The 25,878-nt window shown below is 38.8% G+C and overlaps 6 protein-coding genes across 6 annotated transcripts; 1 reads left to right on the top strand and 5 right to left on the bottom strand.

The window, feature by feature from the left end:
• Positions 1-2,874: 2,874 nt before the first annotated feature.
• Positions 2,875-5,306, top strand: GCK72_011131 (uncharacterized protein; the record flags this gene model as incomplete). Its single annotated transcript, XM_003095051.2, has 4 exons — positions 2,875-3,331; positions 3,684-4,251; positions 4,325-4,578; positions 5,131-5,306. 4 exons carry the CDS (start codon positions 2,875-2,877, stop codon positions 5,304-5,306), a joined length of 1,455 nt encoding a protein of 484 aa, XP_003095099.2.
• Positions 5,307-6,283: 977 nt separating this feature from the next.
• On the bottom strand, positions 6,284-7,198 carry GCK72_011130 (uncharacterized protein; the record flags this gene model as incomplete). The annotated part of the gene is made up of 3 exons (XM_053728240.1): positions 6,284-6,430; positions 6,490-6,541; positions 7,194-7,198. 3 exons carry the CDS (start codon positions 7,196-7,198, stop codon positions 6,284-6,286), a joined length of 204 nt encoding a protein of 67 aa, XP_053587817.1.
• Positions 7,199-15,725: 8,527 nt separating this feature from the next.
• GCK72_011129 (uncharacterized protein) lies at positions 15,726-16,669 on the bottom strand (the record flags this gene model as incomplete). The annotated part of the gene is made up of 2 exons (XM_003095052.2): positions 15,726-16,539; positions 16,590-16,669. 2 exons carry the CDS (start codon positions 16,667-16,669, stop codon positions 15,726-15,728), a joined length of 894 nt encoding a protein of 297 aa, XP_003095100.2.
• A 724-nt stretch (positions 16,670-17,393) lies between these two features.
• Positions 17,394-19,280, bottom strand: GCK72_011128 (uncharacterized protein; the record flags this gene model as incomplete). Its single annotated transcript, XM_053728239.1, has 2 exons — positions 17,394-18,278; positions 19,080-19,280. The coding sequence occupies 2 exons, from the start codon at positions 19,278-19,280 to the stop codon at positions 17,394-17,396; spliced, it is 1,086 nt and encodes a 361-aa protein (XP_053587816.1).
• A 1,298-nt stretch (positions 19,281-20,578) lies between these two features.
• On the bottom strand, positions 20,579-21,838 carry GCK72_011127 (uncharacterized protein; the record flags this gene model as incomplete). Its single annotated transcript, XM_053728238.1, has 3 exons — positions 20,579-20,745; positions 20,803-21,466; positions 21,824-21,838. 3 exons carry the CDS (start codon positions 21,836-21,838, stop codon positions 20,579-20,581), a joined length of 846 nt encoding a protein of 281 aa, XP_053587815.1.
• Positions 21,839-23,729: 1,891 nt separating this feature from the next.
• GCK72_011126 (uncharacterized protein) lies at positions 23,730-23,999 on the bottom strand (the record flags this gene model as incomplete). Its single annotated transcript, XM_053728237.1, has 1 exon — positions 23,730-23,999. The coding sequence occupies one exon, from the start codon at positions 23,997-23,999 to the stop codon at positions 23,730-23,732; it is 270 nt and encodes an 89-aa protein (XP_053587814.1).
• Between the last annotated feature and the right edge of the window lie 1,879 nt (positions 24,000-25,878).

Here is a 25,878-nt window from a genome sequence, read left to right as displayed (position 1 = left end):
AATATCATACTTTTGATTTCCCACTGAGTCCAATTTCCACTGAAGACTTCTTCTCCTCATCGATTAACTAGCACTTTCGCTTGTCGATTTGGACACAAACTTCGGCTTCCAGTGGTATTTGCTGAAAATATCCACATTTTTCACTTAGATTACGCAATTATCTGATACAAACCTTACGAATCCTTTGAAATTCTTCGTTTTTGGTGTCAAGTAGAGCCGCGCCAACGACGACATTCTCGATTAGTCTGAAAATAGACAATTTCGTCGAAATTAATAATAAATAACGAGTGAAAACGTTTCTGACAGATAAATAAACCTTTGTTACTGAAAAGAATGTAAGAAAAATGGAATAAATACCATAAAAATTGAAGGAAAATGAACGGAATAAAATGTTAACGCGGAAAAAATTCAGTGTCGATTTACGACAAACAGGGCGCGCTGCCGTAATTTCGGAGTGTCGTTGCAAGCTTCAGCTTCAACGAGTCGACTCGAAAAATGCGAATACTCGGAAATTTCAGTGAAAAATGATAGTTTTTTGAGAAAAACACATAAAATCATGAAGCCTGATAATTTCTGAAACAAATTCTTGAAAAAAATCAAAATTGTCTGAACAAAACTAAGAAGTGATCAGATAGCGAATCTACAGTAATACTTGTGAGATTGTGAATAGAAGATACACTAATGTATCCTTCTGGTTCGGTTTTGTGAGTTAACAGATTCTTGAATATGAAAAGCTGAATGTTGTACAAGGTCAGTAAACCAACTATAGACATTCCTCTCGCTCTATAGCTGTTAGTTGTACCACTAGCAACATTATTTCTTTACATGATTTCACTTAGTTTCAAAAATCAAGCATAAAGACTTCTATATAGTCACTGGAATACTAAAACTACTTTTGTATAGATTTGAGTATTTTTCTACACCAAATACTTTCTCAGGCTGTTTGAATACTATGAAATGCCAATAAGTCGCTATTAGTCCGTTTTTCGGCCGCCATTAGTCCGTTTTTCGGCCGCCATTAGCCCGTTGTTCGTCCGTTTGCTTCATAACATGTCAAAAACAAGAAAATGATAGCTTCAAACAACTTCTACTGACTCTAAATGACATAACAATGATTTTGAAGCAGTATTTCAAAAATCCATTTTTTGACTGGTTTTTAACAGTGATTTGGCGGGCCGGTAACGGACCGTCGTTGGCCCGTTTGCGGTCGTTTAGCCGCCGTTCGTTCGCCACTCGCACGCTTGCGGCCGCTCAGCCGTCGGTCGTCCGTTTTTGGGACTTTGCGGTCTACCTGTGTAGCTACCCCGGCAATTAGAGAATTCGAGGTTGAAAACGATATGATGCAAATTGTTTGATTATCTGGCATTACGGTATGCAAGAAATAAGGAAAATTTGATTTTGACTAGAATTGGCTGTTTTTTGAATATTATTGTTGGAATTTGGTTTCTAAAAATCAAGAATAACTTCTATTATTTTTAAATAGCAAAATATAGTTGAAAACATCTTTAATTTCTGTAAGAAACCAGCTTTAATTTTTCCAATATCCGCAATAGTGCGTCACGGTGTTTGCGTACCTCCGTTTTTTGTTGGCGCGAGGGCGCCATTTTCAGTTGTTTTTTCTGCAATTTTCCACCACTTTTTTCAGTTTTTTTGCTCAATTTTTAGAATTTTTCGAGAAGTTTCAAATTTTCAGGCAGTTTTTTAATAAAGAATAAAGTTTTTCATCCATTTTTCATGATTTCATCCCTCTTTTTAATTGAATTCCGTCTTCCACCAACATTTTCTATCCGTTTCTTTATTTTCCGCCCGTAAAACCTCATATCGCTCTTCTGTTTTCCAATAGAAAACACTAAATAAACAATAGCCACCTCCTCGTCGTCGTGTCGTCTCTTTATTGCAGATATCAGCACTTTTAGGTTGTTTTGCTGGCGGGAAACGTACAAAGACAGGAAAATGTGTACTTTTGCCACGTTTTGGGCTCAAACTGGAAGTTTTTCTAATAATTTCGACAGTTTATTTCATGTTTCATGCTCTAGACGCATCGGAAAAGTGCAAAACTTCTTGAAAATCGTTTTGCTCGCTACGAAATAGTACACTTATCTATTTTTCGTGTAAATTTTTTTTAATTCTTGCTGTTTTCCATTCGAAAGCGAAATTCTGATGAAGAACTATAAAATTACTTCATTTTGCACACATTCTTCGTCATTATTTACACTGAAACGGTGATTCCTGTTACTTGCCAGTTGGAACACGTGTGTTACGCCCTTTTTCAATGGACAAAGTGAGAAATTGTATTAGTTCCAATATGTTTTCCGATATTTTTCGCTGATTTTTACTAAAAAGAGTCAACTCACTTTTCTCTCTTTCCTTTGTACTCCCCCTCTCCAATTCTCAATAGTGGAGGTCTCTTTTGTTATCGGTTACCCATTTCATTCATTTTTAATGAGTTTTCGCCGCCGGAACTCATTTTTATGTGTTGCCGAGCGAAAAATTACTAAAAGTACGGAATATTGTCGTTTTCTATAGAAAATACTGGGAATCAAGATGAATACATGCAGATATATCCGGATAATCAGAGATTAGTCAGTGGAGAGGAGAAATTTGCATAAATCTTCTGCTTTTCGCTTAGAATCTGCATTTTTCTCAATATATGCCAAAAATCGTGAAAAAAACGGTTTTTAAAACTCGATTTTCGGTAGTTTTGCTTCATATCACCTTATTTTCCCTTCAAGGGGGCCTAGTTTGTCATTTCTCCGATAAAAATTGATATTTCCAGTAGAAAAATATAGTTCCTTGCTCCGCCCATATTTCTCGCTTATTTCTTGTGCAATGTTGCAAAATTTTCGCCTCAATCCCCATTTTGCTCATTCCAGGATGCCAACCTCCACCATTCCCACAAAAGAGCAAATTCTCTCCACGAACAAGGAGGCGGAGCCACTTCTCTCGTTCTTCGACGATTTATCCGATGAGGAGAAAATGAAATTGTGGAAACAACTGACAACTCTGAATCTTTCGGATGCTCGTCAGTGGTTCATCGATTCAGAAGAGCAGAGAGCTCCCGCTTCGGCCGAAGATCTCAAACCAATCCCTCATTCCCATCATTTTAATCAATCTGAAATGCATCAAGCAGTTTTGGATGAACTCTGGAATAAGGGAATGGATGCGATCACTCGTGGAGAGGTTTGTGCAATTGTGTTGGCTGGAGGACAGGCGACACGACTTGGATCATCTCAACCAAAAGGGACTATTCCGTTGGGCATTAATGCTGCTTACGGAGATTCGCTGCTCGGAATTCAGGCGGCAAAGATTGCCTTGTTGCAAGCACTTGCAGGTAATTGATTAAAATTGAAATATTTGAGGTTTACAGGACGTTTGGAGGTGCTGATTTTCAGCAGTTTCAAGAAAAATCGGACACTTCTAGCAAGATTTCAGTGGATTTTGTCACTTCGATTACACTAGAGCATTACTTTACACCCAAAAAGATACAATGAGGTTTTAAGCAGTTTCAGGTTGAGTTTCAGCTCATATGAGTCGCTCTGTGAGCTGTCGATCACCGAAAAAACGAGAAAATTGAGGCTGGGGAGCTCATGGCTGCGAAATGTCTCGGAGCCAACATTTTCACCTCCAAACCATCACTTTATCTTAAAATCCACCAATAAAACGCTTTAATTTCCATTTTCTAGGTGAACGCGATCACCAGGATCCGGGCAAGATTCACTGGGCCGTGATGACATCTCCAGGAACCGAGGAGGCTACCCGTGAACACGTCCAAAAACTCGCCCATCATCACGGATTCGATTTCAACGAACAAATTACAATCTTCTCACAAGACGAAATCGCCGCGTACGATGAGAATGGAGATTTCCTTCTCGGCTCAAAGGGTTCCGTCGTCGCCGCTCCGAATGGAAACGGCGGTTTGTACTCTGCAATCTCCGCCCACTTGCCACGTCTTCGTGCCAAAGGAATCAAGTATTTCCACGTGTATTGTGTCGACAATATTCTGTGTAAAGTCGCCGATCCACACTTCATCGGATTCGCCATCGCGAATGAGGCGGACGTCGCGACGAAATGTGTTCCAAAGCAGAAGGGAGAACTCGTTGGATCCGTTTGTTTGGATAAGGGAAAGCCACGTGTCGTCGAGTATTCAGAGCTCGGAGAGAAGTTGGCTCAACAGAAGACGTCCGATGGGAAGTTCTTGTTCGGCGCCGGATCCATCGCCAATCATTTCTTCACTATGGACTTTATGGATAGGTGAGCGATCTGGTTTCAAGACTATTTTAAGACATTTTGAGACTATTTCCAGTTCTTAAACTGTAATTTCCAGAGTGTGCTCCCCATCATCTCGTCTCCCATACCATCGTGCACACAAGAAGATCTCCTACGTCGACAAAAACGGTGAAATCGTGAAGCCGGAGAAGCCGAACGGAATCAAATTGGAGCAATTCATCTTCGACGTCTTCGAGTTGTCCGAGCGGTTCTTCATTTGGGAAGTGGCGAGAAACGAGGAGTTCTCTCCACTCAAGAATCATCAATCCGTTGGAACCGACTGTTTGAGTACTTGTCAGAGAGATTTATCCAGTGAGTTTGAGAATTGATGCATTTTTCTACTAAATCGGCTAAAAATCGGTTGAAATTGGCTGAAAATTGGATGGAATTGGATGGAATTGGCTGAAATTGGCGCCAAGACAGCCATTTCAATAAGAATGGCTGCGTTTGGCTGAAATTAGGTTTGATTCTCTGGGAATAACTGAAATTGATGAAAGTTTGTTCGTTTCCCGGGTAGTTTTGTTGTAATTCTGACTATTTTCTGGTCAGATAAAGCCATAATCCATTAAAAACCTCTAAAAACGTGGATTTTCTGCTCGTTTTCGAGAAAATCATCATTCAGTTGATTTCAACAGATTTGTGCTCAAATTTATATTTTTGCACGCGACTGAACCAACGAGCAGTAAATACGCGTTTTCAGAGGATTTCAATGGATTATGACTGTACCAAGCCCCATCAAATGTAATTTCAGCCAAACACGGCCAATTTCATCCAATTTTTAGCCGAATTTCGGCAAATTACGTGAATTTTTGAATCGATTTCAATCAATTCCCAGCCAAAAATATACCATTCTCTTATTTCCAGACGTCAATAAGATCTGGTTGGAACGTGCGGGAGCCAATGTGACCGCCTCGAAGCAAGTGTACCTTCTCTCACTCGTCTCATTCAACGGAGAGAATCTTCAGGAGCTTCGTCACCGTGAGATTTCCGACGAGGCCATCGAATCGGATCACACGATCAACAAGTTCTTCGTCCATTAATTTATGTATTTTCCCTCCTAAAATTGCATTTTTCTGTCGCTTGAATTGTCCCTTCCCCCATTAACTCTTTCACCCCGCCCCAAAGTTTCAAAATTTGTGATTATTCTCTTTTTGCTTTCCCCTCGCTCACCGGTTTTCAGATTTGTACTATATTAGTCACTCCGTTTATATTGCTCCCCGCCATTGCTTTCTTTCTAGGAGTTTTTGATAATACAGATGTGTTCTGTTTTGACTGTAAATTGTATAATTTTTAATGTTTTTCAGATAATTTCTCAGAAAATGTTTCAGATTCTTGATTCTTACCACGGATGAGTTCATGAAGGTGAGTAAAAGGAATATCGAGTAAAGCAGACCGTCTTCTATCCATTTTCTCAATCTTCCGATAAGTTTTGTTTAAGTTTTCTCGGCAGTTTCTGTAGTTCCGGTAGTTAAAACAAGAATAATGTGGTTTTTCAGCAAATTTCTGAACATTTACTGGGTTTCTTGTAGATTCCAGTCCCATTTCTTCCGTTTTTCGGAGAATCTCCTCTCTTTTCCGTTTATTTTTCTCGATTTTGGGTATTTTTCAGCCTCAGAGCTCCAGCTTTCATCAATTTGATTAGTTTTACGAGATTTTCTATAGATTTTTGTTGGAATTGTTATAATTTTAATGCAATTTCGAGTAATTCCATAAGATTTTGCTTCTTTTCCTCAGAATTTGGGAAAGATTAGGAGTCGTGTGCCAATTCTTTCAACTTTTATAACTTTTCGCTTATTTCTTCTATTTTACATCTAATTTTAACGTCTTTCGCTGATTTCGAAAAAGTCAAAATCACCGCTTTTCGTCTGAAACATCTGAAAATCTGAAGATAGTAATGAACTCGAACATTCGATTTTCATTAAAAAAAAACATTACAAAAAAGAAAATTGAATAATCCATTTATTTACAAAAAACCAGTCTCCCTTAGCGGTTTTCGTGAATAATTATAACTAAAAAATTATTCTTCCGCTTCAAAGCGAATTCCTCCAAAAACCACTGTTCGGAGTCTTGTGGTGACCGTTTTGAGGATGGTGTGGTCGATCAGGCATGTCGACAGGGAGTAGCCGACCTCGAGAAGCACCTTTCTCCATCCTGGAGAACCTGTCTGAAAAAAATTAATTCTGATGACAAGAAATTTGAAAAAAAGAAAATGTATGAACTCACCTCATCGAGAAGTCCTCCCAAGTATTCTTCGAATTTGGTGGAGACGGAGCATCTGGAAAATGGAGAATAGTTGAATAAGCTGCAGCTTTAACGCCAATTTTCCCTATAAAAAATACAAAAAACTCACCATTTTCAACCCGAATATCAACAAAAAAGAATAATTTATAATAATTCAATGAAAATCAGAACATTTTTAGAGCTTCAACCAGAAGAAGCTCACAGGAGAGAGTCATTAATGCTAATGACTCTCGAGGGGAAGAATTCATGAGAGTCTAGTAGAGCGCGTTTGCATTGTTAAGCCGAGAGTGGTGGTGTTGAGAGGTTGAAAATGAGAAAATGATATTACTCGAGTGATAAAAATGATGGGGTTTTATTGGGTGATAAGAACAGGAAATTTGAAAAATTAAGGAAAAAAAGGGGAACCGTATGCGAAAACTACGATTTAGGCCTTGAAAGAGGGAGAGGGTACGGTAGTTTTCATGATTAGGAAAGTTCTCCATGTCGTCTAGGTACTAACTCAAAGATATCCCAAGGCAATCTGAAAATTCTGAAATTTCAAAGATAGCATTCAACTCGATTAATTCGACTTTTCATCGTAGAAAACAGGAACAATTTCAAATTAAAAAAATATTTATTTCGAGCAGGAAAACAACAAAAAGGGGAAATGTAACAAAACACCTATTCCAAAAATAGATTGTAATAACCTCATTTGTTTTGAAGCGCTCACTCAGTGAACGACTTTCACTATCAGTTTGGGGAACGCCAGCGGCAATGACATTTTCCTTTTCCAACTGGATTCGCCTTCTCCATGAGGTGTTATCTCGCCTCATCATCTCCCTGAAAAACGATGATTAAATCACTTTCTTTTAATACATATTTGAAAGTAGGGGTTACCTCTCTGATTGCTATCTCCACAGTGCTCAGCATCTCATCTCGGATTGCATCGATTTGGTCGGGGGTTCTTGATTTCCTTGAGAATGACATCCTGAAAATTGATTTTTCTTAGGAGACACACAGTGTTAGAGCCAAAACTCACGAAATCTTTCAGTGGTTTGTCCGTTACCAGCAACTTCTCCACCAAATGGATCAATTGGTATGGTCGGTCGCTGCGATGAAGAGTGTCCGTGTATTGAATCACTTGTTTGAGACTTCTCCAGCTCCAAAAACAGTTCGAGAAGCTTTTCCAGGGGATCCCTGCAAACAATCAGTTGAAACTCAGTAGTCTAATTTACTAGGTACTCACATGTATCTGTACATCTGGTCTTGGTTACCAATCTGCACCATGACGCACTCCTTTGACTTGTTTTGATTGCCGCTCCGGGATTGATGATCAGTGAGACGTAGACGAACAGATCAAAATAATTGGGGAAAAGGAGATACTTCTTCGTGAAGATATCCTCGAATTGACTCTCGACCTGAATTGCGACCTCTGAAAATGAATATGACAGTTTTTGTTTCACTAGTTCTATATTTTAGCAAAAATTGAAAAAAAAAAGTCATTTAATACTGATGTCCGAAAATTAGCCATTTTCTGAACGTTCACAGATTAACAAGGGCCTTGTTAATCTGTGAACGTTCAGAAAATGGCTAATTTTCGGACATCAGTATTTAGCGCTTGAAATGGGACGTCCCACTTTTTTCCGGGAATTTTGTAAAACTGTCAGTTTTTGTCGGAGAATATTGAAACTTTCACAGAATCTGAAGACATAGCTAGGGACGCGATACCCAAAGTTTCAAAAATATACGTTTATTTTTAACCGTTTTATGACAATCCGGGACGCGCGGGACGGGGACGCGGGACGTCCCAACTCGTCCCATTTCGAGCGCTAAACAAGGGCAATATCCCAAAAGTGGGCGGAGCTATCGCAAAGTTAGTAACTACAAAAATGTAGCCCTAGACCTGTTCTACTACATACCAAATGCTTGAAGCAATAGGTCAATTCAAAAAGTTGTGACATCGTCCGAAAGTTGGTCGTTATGCCAACTTTCCCTCAAAGACACCTCTGCTTCAAATTGTTATATCTCAAAAGTGGGCGGAGCTAACAAAAAGTTGTCAACTACAAACTTGATCAGTTAGACTTATTCTATACCATACTAAAATTGAAACTCAATCCAACGGTTTTCCTCAAAGTTACACTACCCAAAACTTCAATGATTCTCAACCTATCAAAAAAAGAGGTCTTACCTTTAATCCTTCCTCCACAATCAAAAAAAGATAAATAAAGATAGGTTTTTTTTTCAAGAATTCAATAAAAATAGTAATAATACATTTTTCGACAAACCAACCAGAAGGCTATCTAACATTCATAACTGAATGGGTAATAGTTGAAATGAGAAGAGAGATATAAGATAGAGAAAAGAGAGAGAAAAGAAGCAGAGACTCCATTCGGGGCGCCAATTGTAATTAGTTTCCAAGCATGTCTCTCATTCGAAAGGACATCGTAAAACATATAGGATAGAAGACAAATTCTGGCGTATCGTTGACGCGTTCCGAGTTTTAAACGGCATTATCTCGAAAATGTTCGGAGCTACCAAAAAGTTGTCAATTGCAAAAATGTGACCCTTGACTTGTACTCTAACATACTAAAAATATGGAGCAATATGCTGATTCATAATGCTTTGTCCATAGATGGGCCCCTCTCTGTCTCAAACGAATATCGCTATCTCAAAATTGGGCGGAGCTATCGAAAAGTTGGTAACTACAATAATGTAGCCCTAGACTTGTTCTACTATATACTAAAAGTTTGAAACAATACGTTAATTTAAAAAGTAGTAGCATCGTCCGAAAGTTAGCCTTCTCTGTATGGCCCCATGCTTCAAACTGTGATATCTCCTAAATGGGCGGAGCTAACAAAAAATTGTCAACTACAGACTTGATCAGTTAGACTTTTTCTATATCATACTAAAATTAAAAGTCAATCCAACGTTATTTCTCAAAGTTACACTTCTCCACGATTCTCAACATTTCAAAAAAAGAGGTCTTACCTTCCACCACAACCAAAAAACGTAGTGAGAATAAATAGAAATTCAAGAATTCAATAAAAATAGGAAAATATGTAGACGAACCATTCAGTAGGTTATCGAGTGTACATGACTAAAGGAGAGGGGGAATATGGATAATTCCTTCCTGGGCAGGTGTCGGAAAATGGGAAATTTCCAAATTCAAACTAGAGATTAAGGGGAAAAGGGGGAATGAATATGTAAATTTAATTAGACATTTGAGACCTTTTCATTAATGTAAATCCAGTTTGGAATTAGCCTGGTGGGGATACGGGGTTCACCCGAGTATCCGGTGGTCGGTTTAAAATGCGAAAATACAGTAGTTTGCAGTTCATTTTCTTGAACTGTGTCAATGGGGGATTATGCGTCTCTATGTGAAGACGATGAAGGTTTTCCCTAAGACTTTGCCTTAGAAGATACTTGGAACAATCCGGTGGGAAGGGTTCTAGACTAAATCTGAAAAGGATCTGAATCCGAAATGAGAGTTTATTGAAAGAGATAATAAGCAAGATAAAAGGGGACTACAATATAACCGTGAGGATTTGTGTACAGTTGTACTGTAGCAGCCCGGAGCCAAGACCCGACCCCGTTTGGTACTTAAGTCTTGTAAATGGGGGATTATGCGTGTCTATGTGAAGGCGGCGCGCGTGGACCCCAGGTGATAGTCTGTGAGAAGCACTTCACTAATTAATCGGGTTTTCCCTATGACTTTGCCTGAGAAGTTAGTTAGAACCATCCCGAGTGGCCAACGAGGGAGGTTTCTAGACTGAAATCTGGAAGGCCCTGAACTAGAAATAACTAAGAGTATGAATCCGACTAATTAAAGTTTATTGAGAAAGATAATAATTAAAATAAAAGATGTTGATATAAGATAAGAAGGGTGACCCGCGACCAAGACTCGACCTAGTTAGGTCTTATCAGAGACTTTTATAGTGCACTGATTATAGTCTTGGTGCCTGTTTTGCGTCACTCCCCTGCGGCGTCATGGCGTTAGTATCGATAGATTTGGGAATATAGTCGTAGACAACTTATTTATAGATAACTAACATAAAACAAAACTCCATAAAAGGAAAACAATTAGTTTTCATTTCTTTCGTTGTCTCAATTGGGAGATCTTCGTCAAATCCTAAATTCGTTCTTTTGTCATAGATCGTTACCCAGTCGTTATTGATTGTAACCTGAAATTAAAGTGAAAACACATTGTTAATGCCTTGTAAAATTTTGAAACCTTCCAGCCGATTCTCAATAATTCAACATTGATTCTTCTTTTCACTTCGCAATCGAATTCTTCAAATTATCGAGATGTGATGCTTAGTTCCTGTAAAACCAAAAGCATTTAAAGGTCTACTCAATTTTAGCTAGAGCTTGAAATGGAACACGTTGGGACGTCCCGTGTCCCCGTCCCGCGCGTCCCTGATAGTCATAAAACGGTTAAAAACTTTGGAAATCGCGTCTCCAGCTATGTCTTCGGAATCCGTAAAAGTTTGACTACTCTCCGACAAAAATGGGCTGTTTTCTAAGATGACACTTGCAATTTTTAGTTGAAAATTGTCAACTTTGTTAGTGTGAGACGGCTTTCCTAATGGTTTCACAATATCAATTGTATAGGGAGTGTATAGATCACAAGTAGTGCTTCATTTTTATAGTTGACAACATTTTGTTAGCTCCGCCCACTTTTAAGATATGCGCCTTTAAAGATGAACGCGATGTTTCTCACTGGAGGTTTCAAAGGCGCATATCTCAGAAGTGGGCGGAGCTAAACAAAAGTTGTCAACTACAAAAATGGAGCGTTACTTGTGATCTATACATTATCTATACAGAAAACAAAATTCACTTTCCCCTCTTCTCAGCAATTCGTTTTGATCTACGTGGGCCTTGTTCACATTGGGGTTTCTCCATTCCGTCTTCAACCTTCGGTCCAGACAATCCTCTCACTTCGTCTTTGTGCGCTGTTCTAATGATCTTCCTTGCATCAGCGAAGTGGACGTTCTTTCCTTCTCGATCTCGAGTACTTTGAAAGGTCCTTTGAGTTTCGGAGCCAGCTTGTTCTCGGGTTGTTGTCGTTGTACCAAAATGCTGTCTCCGGCTTTCAATTGTCTCTCCTTGATCCTGCCATACTGTGGTGAAGTCTTCTTGTTCCTTTCCCTGCATTGTTCCCAGAGTAGCTGTAGTCGGTCCTGCAATTTCGAATTGTAGTCCTCGCAATAGTGATGACGTGTCCTCAGAACATTGTTCTCGGGGATGTCCGGCTTTCGTCCGAAGATGATTTCCGACGCAGCTAACTTCGTTGTCGTGTCAGGGGTGGTGTTTATTGAGAAGATGGTCAATGGTAAAAACTCATCCCAATCACTTTGGCTGGCATTGACGTATGCCGAGAGACATTCCTTGATCGTACGATTGGCGCGTTCAACGATTCCATTGGATGCATGATGGTAAGGTGCGGACATTTTGTGGTGGATTCCAAGCTTCTTCATTGATTCTTTGAACACAGTTGAGGTGAAAACTGTTCCACAGTCGGTCGTGATTGATTCAGGCACTCCATTAACAGATATGACTCCACTCCTCTACCTCTACCTCTGATAAGAGAAGGCAAGCACACCTTTTATAGTGTGCTTGCCGTCTCCCATCAGAGCCGGTAACAACTGTGAGACTATCAGGAAGGCCGTCTCACACTCCCAAAGGTTACCATTTTCAACTAAAACTGCAAGTGTCGCATTCTTTATATGACCCGTACTATACTTGGTCTCGCATGCTTAAAACTGATAAGGTTTCTCTCAAAATGCTTATACAAGTGTATGTTATTTTATAGTTTCACCTGGAATATTGTATACATTCTAATAAACAAAATAGTTGGAAAAACAACTACTAGACAACTCACCATCCATTTTTCTTTCAATTCAATTCCGGTGGAACCTCCATGTTATAATAGTTAGAAACTTCTGAAATTGAAATAAGTAAGAAAACGAAAATTCCCAATACAACCGTTTACCTGTCACTGATACAAATAACAATTCCAGAAAAATAATCGCTCTAATTCAATAAAAATAGGGGGAATACATAGTTGTGTCGACGAGCCATTCAGTAGGCTATCTGCAGTACAGAGTGACTGATTGTTCTGAGGGTAAAGAGAAGGGAAGAGCACGAAACAGAGAGAGAGAGAGAAGACAGTTGGTGCCAGGGTGGAGGAGGAGGAGGTCAACTCATTTATCACATTCTGGACTGTCAGAACAAATAAATAAGAAGAAGATGACAACAGAATAAGACACCCATTCGGTCATTTGGCGACTCATAACTCCGTTCACAGAAGGATTTAGCAGAATTTTATTTCAGATTCAGAATCTACGGACTCGAAAGTGTACAGTGGCAAATTCTGCAGTCGTTTGAAAGAGGACCCTTCGAGGACTTCCCTTGTTAGTGGCTGTGATAAAAGATGTCGGGGCTGGCGCGCCTACGGCGCGTTTTGCCTCACATTCTGAATTCTCATATGGTGTAGGATAAGAGCCAATTTTAGCAAGTCTGGCGCACCTTTTTGCAGGAAACCATCCCGACCTGAACATGTCTGGCGCGGTTTCGGCGCATTTTTTTTATTGTGTCATTTACCCGACGCGTTTTTCATTGAATTCACTTCGGCAAGCTTCTGACTGTTTATACAATTTCAGTGAAAATCATAAGTCTAGTGCACCTGCGGCGCGTTTCTGTACTGTTCGCTTCAAATACCAGGGATGTGGCACGCTTTATAATGAACAAAAAACGCGAATTACGGTAGGACTACGGTAGGCTTCTGGGCCCGGTGCCAATGAGAATTTTCGGGTTTTCGAGGTTCAAATATTCATAAAATGTTGTTTTGAATTCAATGATTATTTGTAAACATGCGGATTACTAAAACTATGTGTGGTAGACGCAAGGGACCTTTACGGTTTTCTTTGTTAAGTTTAAATTTAAAAAATGATGGATTTTTTGAATTTCTAGAAAATAAGGATCAAAAACAGTGAGTTGGGCAAGATTTCGTACATGAGGACTTCATATGGAAAAACAGTGAGTTTAATGATAATGAATATACAGGTTTAGAGAACTTTTCAGTTATTCCATTCGTTGTAAGGAGGGAATGGGACAGTGTTTTCTTTGTTCCTGGAAGAGTGTAAAGATTGAGGATAATATGATGTCATTCAAATAGTGTGTATCATGATCTTGACAGACTAACACTTTTTTAAAATAAAATTTTTTATTTCAACAAACGAGTTTTACATGGAGAACACAAAGAAATGTTAAGGAGGGTCTCTTGAATTTTGATTGTATCCTTACATTCCTTACACAAGGTAATACAGACAAATACTCGAGATCCCCGACATTTTGTTTTGGTGCTCTCGGCATTCTAGACTACAACAGTGCTTCAGGGAAGCAGAAAATCATAAAATATACAGAAACACACACGAGTATTTATATAGGCGCGATAAGGATGATCAATTGCTTCCCATTCTTTCACTTTGTAGTGGAACTGAAATTGTACAATTTCTTAAAATGAAAGAAAAGTGTGAGGGAAGAATACTTTCAGATGAGGATGGTGCTGGCGGCGATGGAGATAGAATTGGCAGTTATCTTTTATTTGTTCACTATAATATCCATTGTTATGTATAGCTGGTTAGAAACTTCTGAATTTGAAATAAATAAGAAAACAAGAATTTCCAATATAAACCTTTACCTCTCACTAAACGTTCCAGAAAAATAATCGCTTTAATTCAATAAAAATAGGGGAATATAGATAGTTGTCTCGACGAGCCATCCAGTAGGCTATCTTCAGTACATATGACTGATTTTTGTGAGGGTAAAGGGAAGGGAAGAGCAGAAACAGAGAGAGGGAGGGCGATAAGTAGGAGACAGTTGGTGCCAGGGTGGTGGAGGAAGAGGTCGACTCATTTATCACATTTTGGACTGTCCGAACAAATAAATAAGAAGAAAATGACACCAGAATAAGACACCCATTCGGTCGTTTGACGACTCATAACTCCGTTCACAGAAGGATTTAGCTGAATTTTATTTCAGATTCAGAATCTACGGACTCGAAAGTGTCTAGTGCCAAATTGCTAAAATTCGGGAGGGTTTTGCTAAAATCCGGATATCAACTCGACATATTCTTTCTTCCCTGAAATCTGATCCCATGTCAGACAGACGTTTTTCAACTCTGTTTTGTATTAGACCCAATCAAGTGATATATTATGATCTTCTGTTTCTATCCCTAGAAACTAACAATAAGTGAGCAACTTTATCTGGTCTGATGTGTAGTCCTACCCGTTGTTCAGTGAATTAATTCTAATTAGGGCTTGAAATGGGACAAGTTGGGACGTCCCGCGTCCACGTCCCGCGCGTCCCTGATAGTCATAAAACGGGTAAAAATGAACCTATATTCTTGAGACTTTGGAAATCCCCAGCTATGTCTTCGAAATCCGTAAAAGTTTGACTACTCTCCGACAAAAATGGACTTTTTTCCAAGATGACCCAAAAAAATGTGGGACGCCCCATTTCGAGCACTAATTCTAATATAAAGTAGAATTGTGGATGGTCAGGAACAGTTGCAAGGTGAAGAACGTATCCAGACTGCTCAGGTGTTCGTCTAGATTGGAATTAAACTACATCTTCTGGTAAATTAAAAAAAAGATATCAGGCAGTGTTTACTACTGATTTTCAAAGATAGTTAACATAATTCAATTAGAATGTTTATTAGAGTATTCTTATAAAGAACATTCACAGTGACCATAGTTGTCAAGGCCCGGCCCGAAGGCCCGTGCAAATTGGCGCGAAAGTCAAACTTTCGACTATCAGTCAGAATTTGAAGAAATTCTGAAAATTTGTCAAAAATGGTCACATTTTCGATGAAAAATTGAAAAAATTTCAAAAAAAAATTGAAAAAAGGGTAATTTTTTGAGACCGGGCCTTTGGGCCTTGCCGGGCCTTGACAACTATGACAGTGACTGATTTCCCTAATGTTGATGTGTTGGTGTGATTGGAAGAAGAACCTCAAACTTGGGAACAATTGGACATTTTATTCAATAAAGATAATAATAGAAGTAACAAAAGATGTGAAAAATCAAAAAGACGTTGGAAATGGGTAAAAAAATTATAAGGCGCTCTCGTCATATCTTTCATAGTAGGAGGGACGGAGTAGGTAAGGGAACAGCAGGGGAAGAGAAATAATATAAATTCGATTCGATAAAATTTTTCGATATAAATGATCTTTGTGTTTACTCGGATGGAATAACAGACATTTCAATATTTCGGAACTTAGCTTTGACCGTTGCCTTCTTTGATCCATCATCAGTTTGGATAACCATTCCGTCCAATTCCATAAAATTCATTCCCAATATCGTCGTTTCAGTAGTTCCAATATTTTGACTATGGATGTTCAAATATTCTAGATTCGGAAATCCTCCAGCCTTCCACTTTCTAAGTACCTCATCTACATCATTGTTTCCCAAATAAGACTGCAAAAGTCTGATTCTAGTGCAAGTACACGCCAAAAGATGTTCCAGAGTGAACCAATCGGAATTCATGATAGTAATATTCTGTGGCCATGAAGTGAACACTGGTTTAAAATCCAAAGGAAGTATAGATGCGATGCTAAAATCCTCAACCAGTTCAAGTTCTCTGAATATCTGATTCCACACCAAGTTTTGATTTTTTGATCCGTTAGGGCGAATAGTAAGCATCTTGAATTCCAGATCGATACTACTATCAGTTAAAATCTTGCATTGAAACATCTTCAATAGATGCCGAATAGCAGATAGATACCCTTCTCGTTGGCTCCTCCAATATTTATTGATTCCTTTGGTGAATGAGATAACAGGTACAGTACGTCCTCCAATTTGATAATGTTGCGTATCCCTGCTTATTCCGATGTAGTAACAATTGACGATGTCAAATATATCTTCGTTATATTCAGAGCGAACTCTGATTTTTCTTCTTAAAATGTCCAGATCGACTATAACTTTTTGAGAGTACAAACGAGCATTATTGAATTCCGTGGAGATTTTCTTGGAACAGAGGGAGAGCTTGATTCTGGAAATACGGGAGGAATTAGTAAGAATTAGTTAATAATGTTAACTCACTTCTCGCCGATATCCAATGATTTGAATACATCGAACAGGTTCAATCGAGGAAGACGGAGGAGGGGAAATGGGGAAGACATTGGGGCCAGATATAGGCTGAGGAGAAGGGAGTAATGAGACTGAGACTGAGGAGTGTGTAAATAGAATATAGGATTGGAGGAGTGCCTGCGTTTCGTGGCGAGACCACAAAAAGTCTGTGGGAAGAATAACGAATCGTTCTAACCGTCTCTTTCTGAATAAACAAGGTTTTCTACTCCGACTTTTACAATCTACACTCCGGTCCAGCAATGGTCGGTAGCAGAGATGTCGGGAAGTGAAAATTTTCTTATCCAGAACTCGGAAGTCGGAAGTCGGAAGTCGGAAGTAGATTTTTTTGCAAAAGTTCAAAAACTCCAAGAAAAAAGATCATAAATTCGGAAAAATTGGTGAAAAAATTGTTTTATGCAGAAGAAAATCCTACTTTCTCTCCTTTTAGACCATTTTTCCAAGTATTTCTGCGTTACGTACTCTTCGTAAATTCCACAGTTATGAAATGACGTAAGTCGGAAGTAACTTTCTTATCCGGAAGTCGGAAGTAGGAAGTAAAATTTCTTATCTGGAAGTCGGAAGTCGGAAGTCGGAAGTGAAAAAAGCCCGGAAGTCGGAAGTCGAAATTCCCGACAACACTGGTCGAAACACATTTCAGTTCCGTCTCCACTCTTCCGCACAGACTTTGCTCACAGTGTTTGCTGATTTTCAAAGAAAGTTAACAGAATTAAATAAAAATATTCATTATAGAATTCTTATGATGTAAAGTTTTGTTTATTAAAATGAAGTCACAGACATTTCGATTCTGCTGTAACCAGTCTCAAAACCTCTGCCTCTAGTTCTGAGAGTTGCCTTCTTTGATCCATCATCAGTTTGAATAACCATCCTGTCTAATTCCCTCAAACTCGTTCTCAAAATCTGTTCTCCATTATCTGTGAAGTACGGACTGAAAATCATCAGACATTTTAGATTCGGGAACCCTCCAGCCTTCCACTTCTTAAGTATTACATCCAAATCCTTGTTTTCCAGAATAGAATTCCAAAGTGTAATTGTAGTGCAAGTGCACGTCAAGAGAGATTTTAAAGTGAACCAAGCGGAACTCCTGATATCAATATTCTGAGGCCATGAAGTGAAAACTGGTCTGAAAGCAGGATCACAACTGTAAGAGATGATAAGATCCTCGACCAGTCTAAAATTACTGGATATCTTGTTCCAGAACAAGTTTTCATCATCTTTTGATCCATCAAAGGAAATAGTGAGCTTTTTGAATTCCAGTTGTAGATCAATCAACTCAGAAATAGCTGGTTGTAATTGAACAATATTATAGTAACGACTATCAATTGAAATCTTACATCGAAACATCTTTAAAAGATACCGTACAACAGACAGAAATCCTTCTTGATGATTCTTCCAGAATTCTTTGATTCCTTTGTTGTAGGAGATCACAGACACAGCACGCCCTTTAACAATTTTGATACTTTTGGGCTCGTTCACTATTTCGTAGTTAAAACGAATTAAGATTTCAAATGAATCTTCGTGATTTTCAGAGTGAACTCTGATTTTTTGGCCTGACCAGTCCAGATCGACTATAACTTTTTGAGAGTACAAACAAGCATTATTGATCTGAGTGGAGATTTTTTGGAGCAGAGGGAGAGCTTGATTCTGAAAATACGGGAGGAATTAGTATTGTTAGGTTAATAAGATTAACTCACTTCTCTTCGATACTCAATAATTTGAATACATCGATCAGAACCAATCGAGGAAGACGGAGGAGGGGAAATGGGGAAGACATTAGAGCAGAGAGATTTGAATGAAATGAGGGGAAACGAGACAAGGAGTGAGAAGACTGAGTCGTAGAAGGGTGTAAATAAATTTTGGAATTGGAGGAGTGCCTGCGTTTCGTGGCGAGACCTTAGATGTCTGTGAGAAGAGTAAAGGATCGAGCGACCCTAGTACTACCATTGCGCACACAGTCGATCATTCACATCAGACTATCTCTGAACGACAGATGGTGTGGTCAGGCACTTTTCCAACCCCATAGTCTATTTACCCGATGCCTCCTTTTCCCCTCCTCCGTCTTCCTCGATTGGTACTGTGTGAGGTATTCAAATCTTTAAGTATCGGAGAGAAGTGAGACAATCTCAAAGTTGGACAATTTCAACTGAAAACGGCCAAAGTTTATAACCTATTGACCGGTACTGTAGATGCCACCCGAAGGAGTCATCTAAATTATAATTTATATCCTGCAATAAACAACACATATCCTCTAGATAGTTACAATTTTATTATAAGAGAATAAAAAAAAAACTGAAAAGAGATTAAATACAAATAAATGAGGAGAATAAAATGTTAAAAGATGACATTTTTTATCACAATTTCTCCTATCTTTATGTTCTGAGACGTTGTACCAAGGAATCTAATCACTGAACCGTTAGCCGCTCGGGCTTGTTGTTCTTTTCCTACATCTAATTCTTCCGGCTTGATCTGAGATACAGGAAGGTAACTGATACCTGCTCCGGTATCCAGTAAGGCATGGACTTTTCGTCCATTCATCTCAATCTGAATCAAGATGCCCTCTATTCTTACGATGAAGTACCGAGTAGACTCCTGGGATGGGCTATTCGCCATTAATGTCTGCTGCCATGTAGACGCGTTGACCCCCATCGTAGTCTACGTGATTAATTCCTCTTAACTGTCTCGTTGCCATTTCAATTAATCGATTTGCAGTCGCAGATGCTGCTCTTCTTGACAATCGGAATTTGCAATATACGTAGAGGATTATCACTAAGATGACTATAAATAACACTGGGCCGATGATTACCAAAACAAACGTCCAAACATTGAAGATGGCATGTTTGATTGGTGAGAACACCTTCTTCCGAGTGCTATTCCACAATTCGTCTAGGGTGTTTGCTACCTTATCCTTATGGATTTTGACTTAAGTGGTTATATAGTCTTTAGCCTTAACAATGTTCTCTTCCAACAGACGGAAAGTAATATTATTTACCCTCCTACGATAAATTTTATTCAATTCTTCGTTGGCCGCTGAAGATGTTCCTGGATCAAGGAGGTCATATTACTGCTGGAGCTTGGAACAAAAATTGGCTGGCCGTTGGTCATTTTTCCAATTCTCGCCTTCTACGTGAATTTTCCCAGTGAAAAGAGACGAAATATCTGAAATACAAATGCTCTTAACTTTTCCCAAGAAATGATATTTACATATGAGTTAAATTTCGGAAACTTGATGTTTTAGCTCGAATATTTTGTAAGCGAAAATAACTTAACTTCCAGAACTTTTTTTGAGGAGAATAAACAAGATTTTTGAAATCAGCGTGTTCTAAACTAGTCATACACTTGTTTATGGCAATTTTCGATGTTTTAATTACTCTAACTAATTAAAAATGAAAAAATTACAACTAACGAAATATAGCCAATTAAAAAAGTCTTACCTTTCCAAATAACAATAATAACAATTAGAAAATAAACAGGAATATATTAGAATTCAATAAAAATAGGAATACAACATTTTCGACGAGCCATTCAGTAGGCTATCTTGATGGGTGTACTGCGGGGTGTCCGATGGAGAGGGGGATCTTTTCGAGAGGGGTCAGATGGCTAGGTGGTTCGATAGAGAAAGAAGAAGAAGAGAGCCCATCTGGCACTCAGGGAGTGTACGAATGGCTGATTGGGCTGGCGTGTCGTTGGCGCGCTCTCCAAATGCGTTTGTTATATGACCCGAGGGTCTATGCCTTCCAGTCTTTGTCTACTGTGGTATAGACCTCTGGTGGGGTCTAGGCGACAGTCTTTTCATATACATGACATAACAGAACACGGTTTAAGAATAATCTGATTTATTGAAGGCTTGGTTAGTAAGAATACAAATAAAGAATATATATATATTGAAATAGACATAAAAGCTTCTAAAATATAAAGTATTATCATAAAAAGGGGTTAGGCATCTTTTATAGGGCATCTACTTTGAAGTATTTGTAGATTAACGGCGTTGCGAACTTTTCTCCCAGGCTTATGGCTATGGTTGTGTTGTTTGGACCTCCTAATCTTAGATAGGCTACCCGTTTATGTCGGTGATGTTCTTGTTTCATCCGAACATAATCCGGATTCCAGAGATCTGAGGGTTATTCTGGGAATGATATCATTTTCCCGTCATCCGTGAAGTATAAATTACCCACTAAACAACTTTTAGCCTCCTGCTCCGTGAACCTCATGTCCTGGGAGATAGTGGAAAACATCTTCAGTTCAGGAACTGCTATGTGTTTATCTGTGATAAACGCATCAACTGAAGTCATCTTCTGGTATTTGCAGGCTCTGTATGGAGAACTTTCCGACCACACTACAGTAGCCTCTGCCGTTTTGCAATTTCCAGACGAGTATGAGCATTTCGAGGTATCCCCTAACGTTGAAATGGTAGCATCGCCGTCAAATGATGCAACCTCTCCTACAACTATTATGAATTCGTCGTGCTCGACCTCTTTTCCTCCAAACCATGCCGTATAATTTTCGGCATTTTCACCAAGACTAGCTGAGCGGTATACTCCTTTTGGACCTTCTGTCATGTCCTTACCAGCGTATTGTTTAGACCTAACTGCATCGTGAATCTCATATCTTGGGAGATTTCCGAGAACATTTGGAGTTCTGGGACTGCCATGTGTTTGTCCGAGAGTCTCGTACCTGCACATCCTGAATGGTGTGCTTTCGGACCACGCAATCGTTGCCTCCGGAGTCTTGCAGTGCCCGGAGAAGTACGTGCATTTTGACACGTCTCCCAGAGTCGCACTTCTAGCCACCTCCCCAATTACAATGATGAACTCCTCATGGTCCGCCTCAGTATTCTGAAAAACGGAACTAACGTATTGTGAGAAAAACATTGAAAAAAAGGTGTCTGTGAAATAAAAGTCACCCGGCGGTTTTTTAAATATCTCTTTTGGGTACCGAGATATACTCGAATGTTTTGTAAGCGAAATAACTTTACTTCCAGAATTTTTTGAGGAGAATAAACAAGATTTTTGAAATCACCTTGTTCTAAACTAGTCACACACTTGTTCACAGCAATGTTTTTAACTGCTCTAACTAATTAAAAGTGTTATTACACAACTGAAGATAGCCAAAACTCTTACCTTTCCAAATAACAATAATAATAAAAAATAAACATGAATATATTAGAATTCAATAAAAATAAGAAGACTAACTCTTCGACGAGCCATTCAGTAGGCTATCTTGAAGGGTATACTGCCGGGGGAGAGGGAAGGATGGGTGGGAAGGGGGTGTCCGACGGAGAGGGAGGTCAACTGACCGGGAGAACCCATCTGCCACTCTTTTATTCGTAGAAAATAGGACACTCCGTCTCTCTCTCTTCGTTTTCTCTTCCTTTTTCCCTTTCACTGTTGGCTGGGGTGTCGTAGGCGCGTTTGGGGGGAAAATGGTCGTAGATGACCAGAGCCATCAAAACCATCATCTTCTTCTAGTGTGCAATTATTTTGTTATAGAGAACGGTGTAACGAATAAAATGAAAATGATCATATGAGTGGAAAAAATCATTGATAGTTTACAACTAGGGAAGGCCATGTTGTCCGTTTGGAGTTTTGTGACGTCACCTGTCACGGGAAAGCTGAGAAAACGCTGATTCCAATTGCATATTCACTTTTTGCCCTCAAGGTCTGATATTCGAAAAAAAAAGGCCAAAGGTCGGAAAATTGACATACTGTTGCCAATTTTTTGCAATTTTCGCGTGTCAGAAAGCCAATAATATGTCATTTTTCCGAACTTTGACCGAGTTTTTCTCGAATACCAGACATCGGGGGCAAACACTGAGTATATATTTAGAATCACCGTTCTCTCAGCTTTTTAATGATATATGTCACGCTCCATAACTCCACGGTCACCTGGAGGCCTTCCCTAGTTAGTTTTCAAAGTTTCATAGAATGACCTACAACGCTGTCAAAGATCAGATGGTGTCATTGTGGTTTAGATTGTTAGATACTCGCAGGGTCATCTAAATTATATTATATATTCTGCAATAAACAACAAATGTCCTCTAGATAGTTACAATTTTATTATAAGAGAATAAAGAAATAAATGAAAAGAGATTAAATACAAATAAATGAGAAAACATTGAAGATGACATGTTTGATCGCTGAGAATACTTTTTTTCCAGTGCCATCCGGAATGCCTTCGGGTGCCTATCTATCATATTTCTGAGTCTATTTTTCTGCTCTTTGGTAAAGATTGAGTCTTTGAGATCGATTTCGTTGGACGGTTTGTAATCAGGAGGTGTCGGTTTCGGCAAAAGTGGAAGTTTTGCTGTCCAGTCTGCCTCTGGTCATACATGTTTTGTAGTCTGTAGTTCCAGACGACCCTAGGTCGTTTTTGTTTTGAGGGGAAAGCTTGGTCGAAATTTTTTTAGAGTGTGATGGGGAAAAATTCTTTGAATAAATTGTCAAAAGATTTTTTACAAAAAAATTTTTTGAAAATTTTTTATGAAGGAGGTTACCAGGATGGTTGGGGGAAAAGGAAGAAGTGTTGTACAATTTTTATTTTTCAGAGAACAAGTCGGCGCTACGTCCTCCAGTGGTTCAACGTCCTGCAGTCCTCCAGGTCAACAGAGGATAAGAAGAGGAAAGATAATTGACGATTGTTATGAAAACGTTTGAAATAAATGATTAATTTATAATGTTATTGAATGAAGGAGTTTATTGAAATGTATTTGTCGGAAATGAATAAGAATAATGAACGAGAAACGATAAATTGACAAGAGAAAAGGTATTAGTGAATTACGTGAAAAAGGCGTGTTGAACGGGGCCGAGTATGAAATAGAGTAGTGTTTGGACAGTAGATTGGGAATAAGCACACAATGAATTTCAAAATAAAACACATTATAAAGAAAAGAAGATGGGAGATGGAGTAGTTGTTGTTTTGAAGGTAACGAGGTGATACGGTATGTGAGAAGAAATGAAGAACGGCTCTGTGGACGGAGGGGAGACGTGTTTTGGAGGAAGAGGCTCTGGTGGAGTATAACTGTCTTATCATATTTGCTCATAGATCGTTGCTGTAGCTAGTGCCTGCCCAGCAAATAATTTGATTGGGGTGGCTGACGGGTTAACTAGTTGTAACAGCGTTTTCCCCTCCTGATCTGTGGAGACAACTGATCTCGCTATAGCATAAATCTGCTTCCTTCTTGTTGTCCACAATCATGAACTCCGTACCGAACTCCTTCCGATAGTTCAATAATTTAACCGGAATAATCGCCTCAGAAGTTGGGTTGACTGTGCAATTGTGGCAAACCGCTACTTTGATTTCTTCCCTTTCAGGAGCAACGTTACAGACTAGAGAAATTTCCGTTCCGATTTGGACTTCCTTCTTCAACATGTCAAATGATACATTTGATTCTTGTTACGAATGAAATCTACTCCCAGGAGAATTTCAGAAGGACAGTCTTCGTCATGAGATATCAATAAGGTCTGATCTATCTCAATTTCTCCTATCTTTATGTTCTGAGACGTTGTATTCGTAAGTGCCCTCTATTTCGACGATGAAGTACGGAGTAAACTCCTAGGATGGGTATTCATCATTGATGTCCGCCGCAATGTAGACACGCTGTCTGAAATCAAAAGATTTAATTCTGCTAATATGTACATAAATTTATTTTAGAAAAACTTCTTTCATTTTTTATCTAAATAAATAAACGCTAATAATAAAAAGTACTTTAACATATTTCCGATTTCAAATACTGGAATTTTGTAATTTCTGAAGTTTCTAGTTATGACATTGAAAATCTGCGTTTTTGAAACTAACAATATATATTTTGTAAGCGAAAATAACTTAACTTCCAGAATTATTTAAATGAAAATAAACAAGATTTTTGAAATCTCCTTGTTCTAAACTAGCTATAAACTTGTTCATAGCAATTTTCGATGGTTTTAATTGCTGTAACTAATTAAAAACTACATATATTTAATTACATAACTAAAAATAGCCGATACTCTTACCTTTTCAAATAACAATAATAACAATTAAAAAATAAACAGGAATATATTAGAATTCAATGAAAATAAGAAGACTAACTCTTCGACGAGCCATTCAGTAGGCTATCTTGAAGGGTATACTGCCGGGGGAGAGGGAAGGATGGGTGGGTAATGGGTGTCCGACGGAGAGGGAGGTCAACTGACCGGGTGAATCCATCTGCCACTCTTTTATTCGTAGAAAATAGGGCACTCCGTATCTCTCTCTCTTCCTTTTCTCTTCCTTTTTCCCTTTCACTGGTGGCTGGGGTGTCGTAGGCGCGTTCGGGGTGGTCAGTGGGGAAAATTGTGGAAGATGGCCATTAAATTTCTTGAAAATCCAGATGTATGTACTTTCAAATACGCTGATTCTGAAAATTAAAGAGTAGTTTTGTAAAAATAGTGGATGATTGTCAGAACCATCAAAACCAACTTCTTCTTCTTGTGCAACTTATTATGATAGGTACTTTATATGTACAGTGCGTAACACAAGTATAAGGCCACCCATGAAATTGAGTTTATTGGCTCAGTGGATCATTTCTGGTTAAAACTAATAACGGATTCGGATTCCTCATCCAAAAATACCCCTAGGAAAATGTTTTTGTGACATGACCTCCAAAACTAGGATGGTGACGTGGCCAAATGTGAAAAATGCGCACTTTCAAGCGTAACATAAGTATAAGGCCACCCCCGGAGTTGAGCAAAAAGAGTCGAATAAAAGCAAAGTTGCACTCTAGAATTGTATTTTAGGATTGTACAAATTACATTCAAGTAGAAAACATCAAAACCATATAGTCCTGGCCCTACTGGTCTGCTGGGAACCTGGATTCAAGTCTCTCTCAATTTTTTCTCTTTCAGGCGCTAAATCGGGGTCTAAAAGCGGCGTAAGTGGGTAAATTCTTTGAGAAACCACATCTCCAAATGCTCATCCGTTGATTTCAAAAGTTTAGAAACATATCTTGTACGTTTCTGTGAAGAAATTTAAGGTTGGACTCTAGCCACAGTCTGCACTGCTGTCAACATTAGAGGGATTTGAGTCGCTAGCTCGTCGAGATCTTGATAATGAGAGCTGGAAATGTTCTGTAATAATGCAGATAGATACTCAGTATCAGCTGGATGCAAATACCGTTCAAATTTGTGGATATCTGATGGATTGTCTTGAGTCCAACTGCCGACATATCATAATTATGCATTAAGAAAAGTGGGCTATGTCGTGGGTGCTTTTCCTCCGATCTATATAGAGAGTT

Source organism: Caenorhabditis remanei, chromosome III (assembly GCF_010183535.1).
Source record: "Caenorhabditis remanei strain PX506 chromosome III, whole genome shotgun sequence".
Classification (NCBI taxonomy): domain Eukaryota; kingdom Metazoa; phylum Nematoda; class Chromadorea; order Rhabditida; family Rhabditidae; genus Caenorhabditis; species Caenorhabditis remanei.
This window is presented reverse-complemented; position numbering and strand designations above follow the sequence as displayed.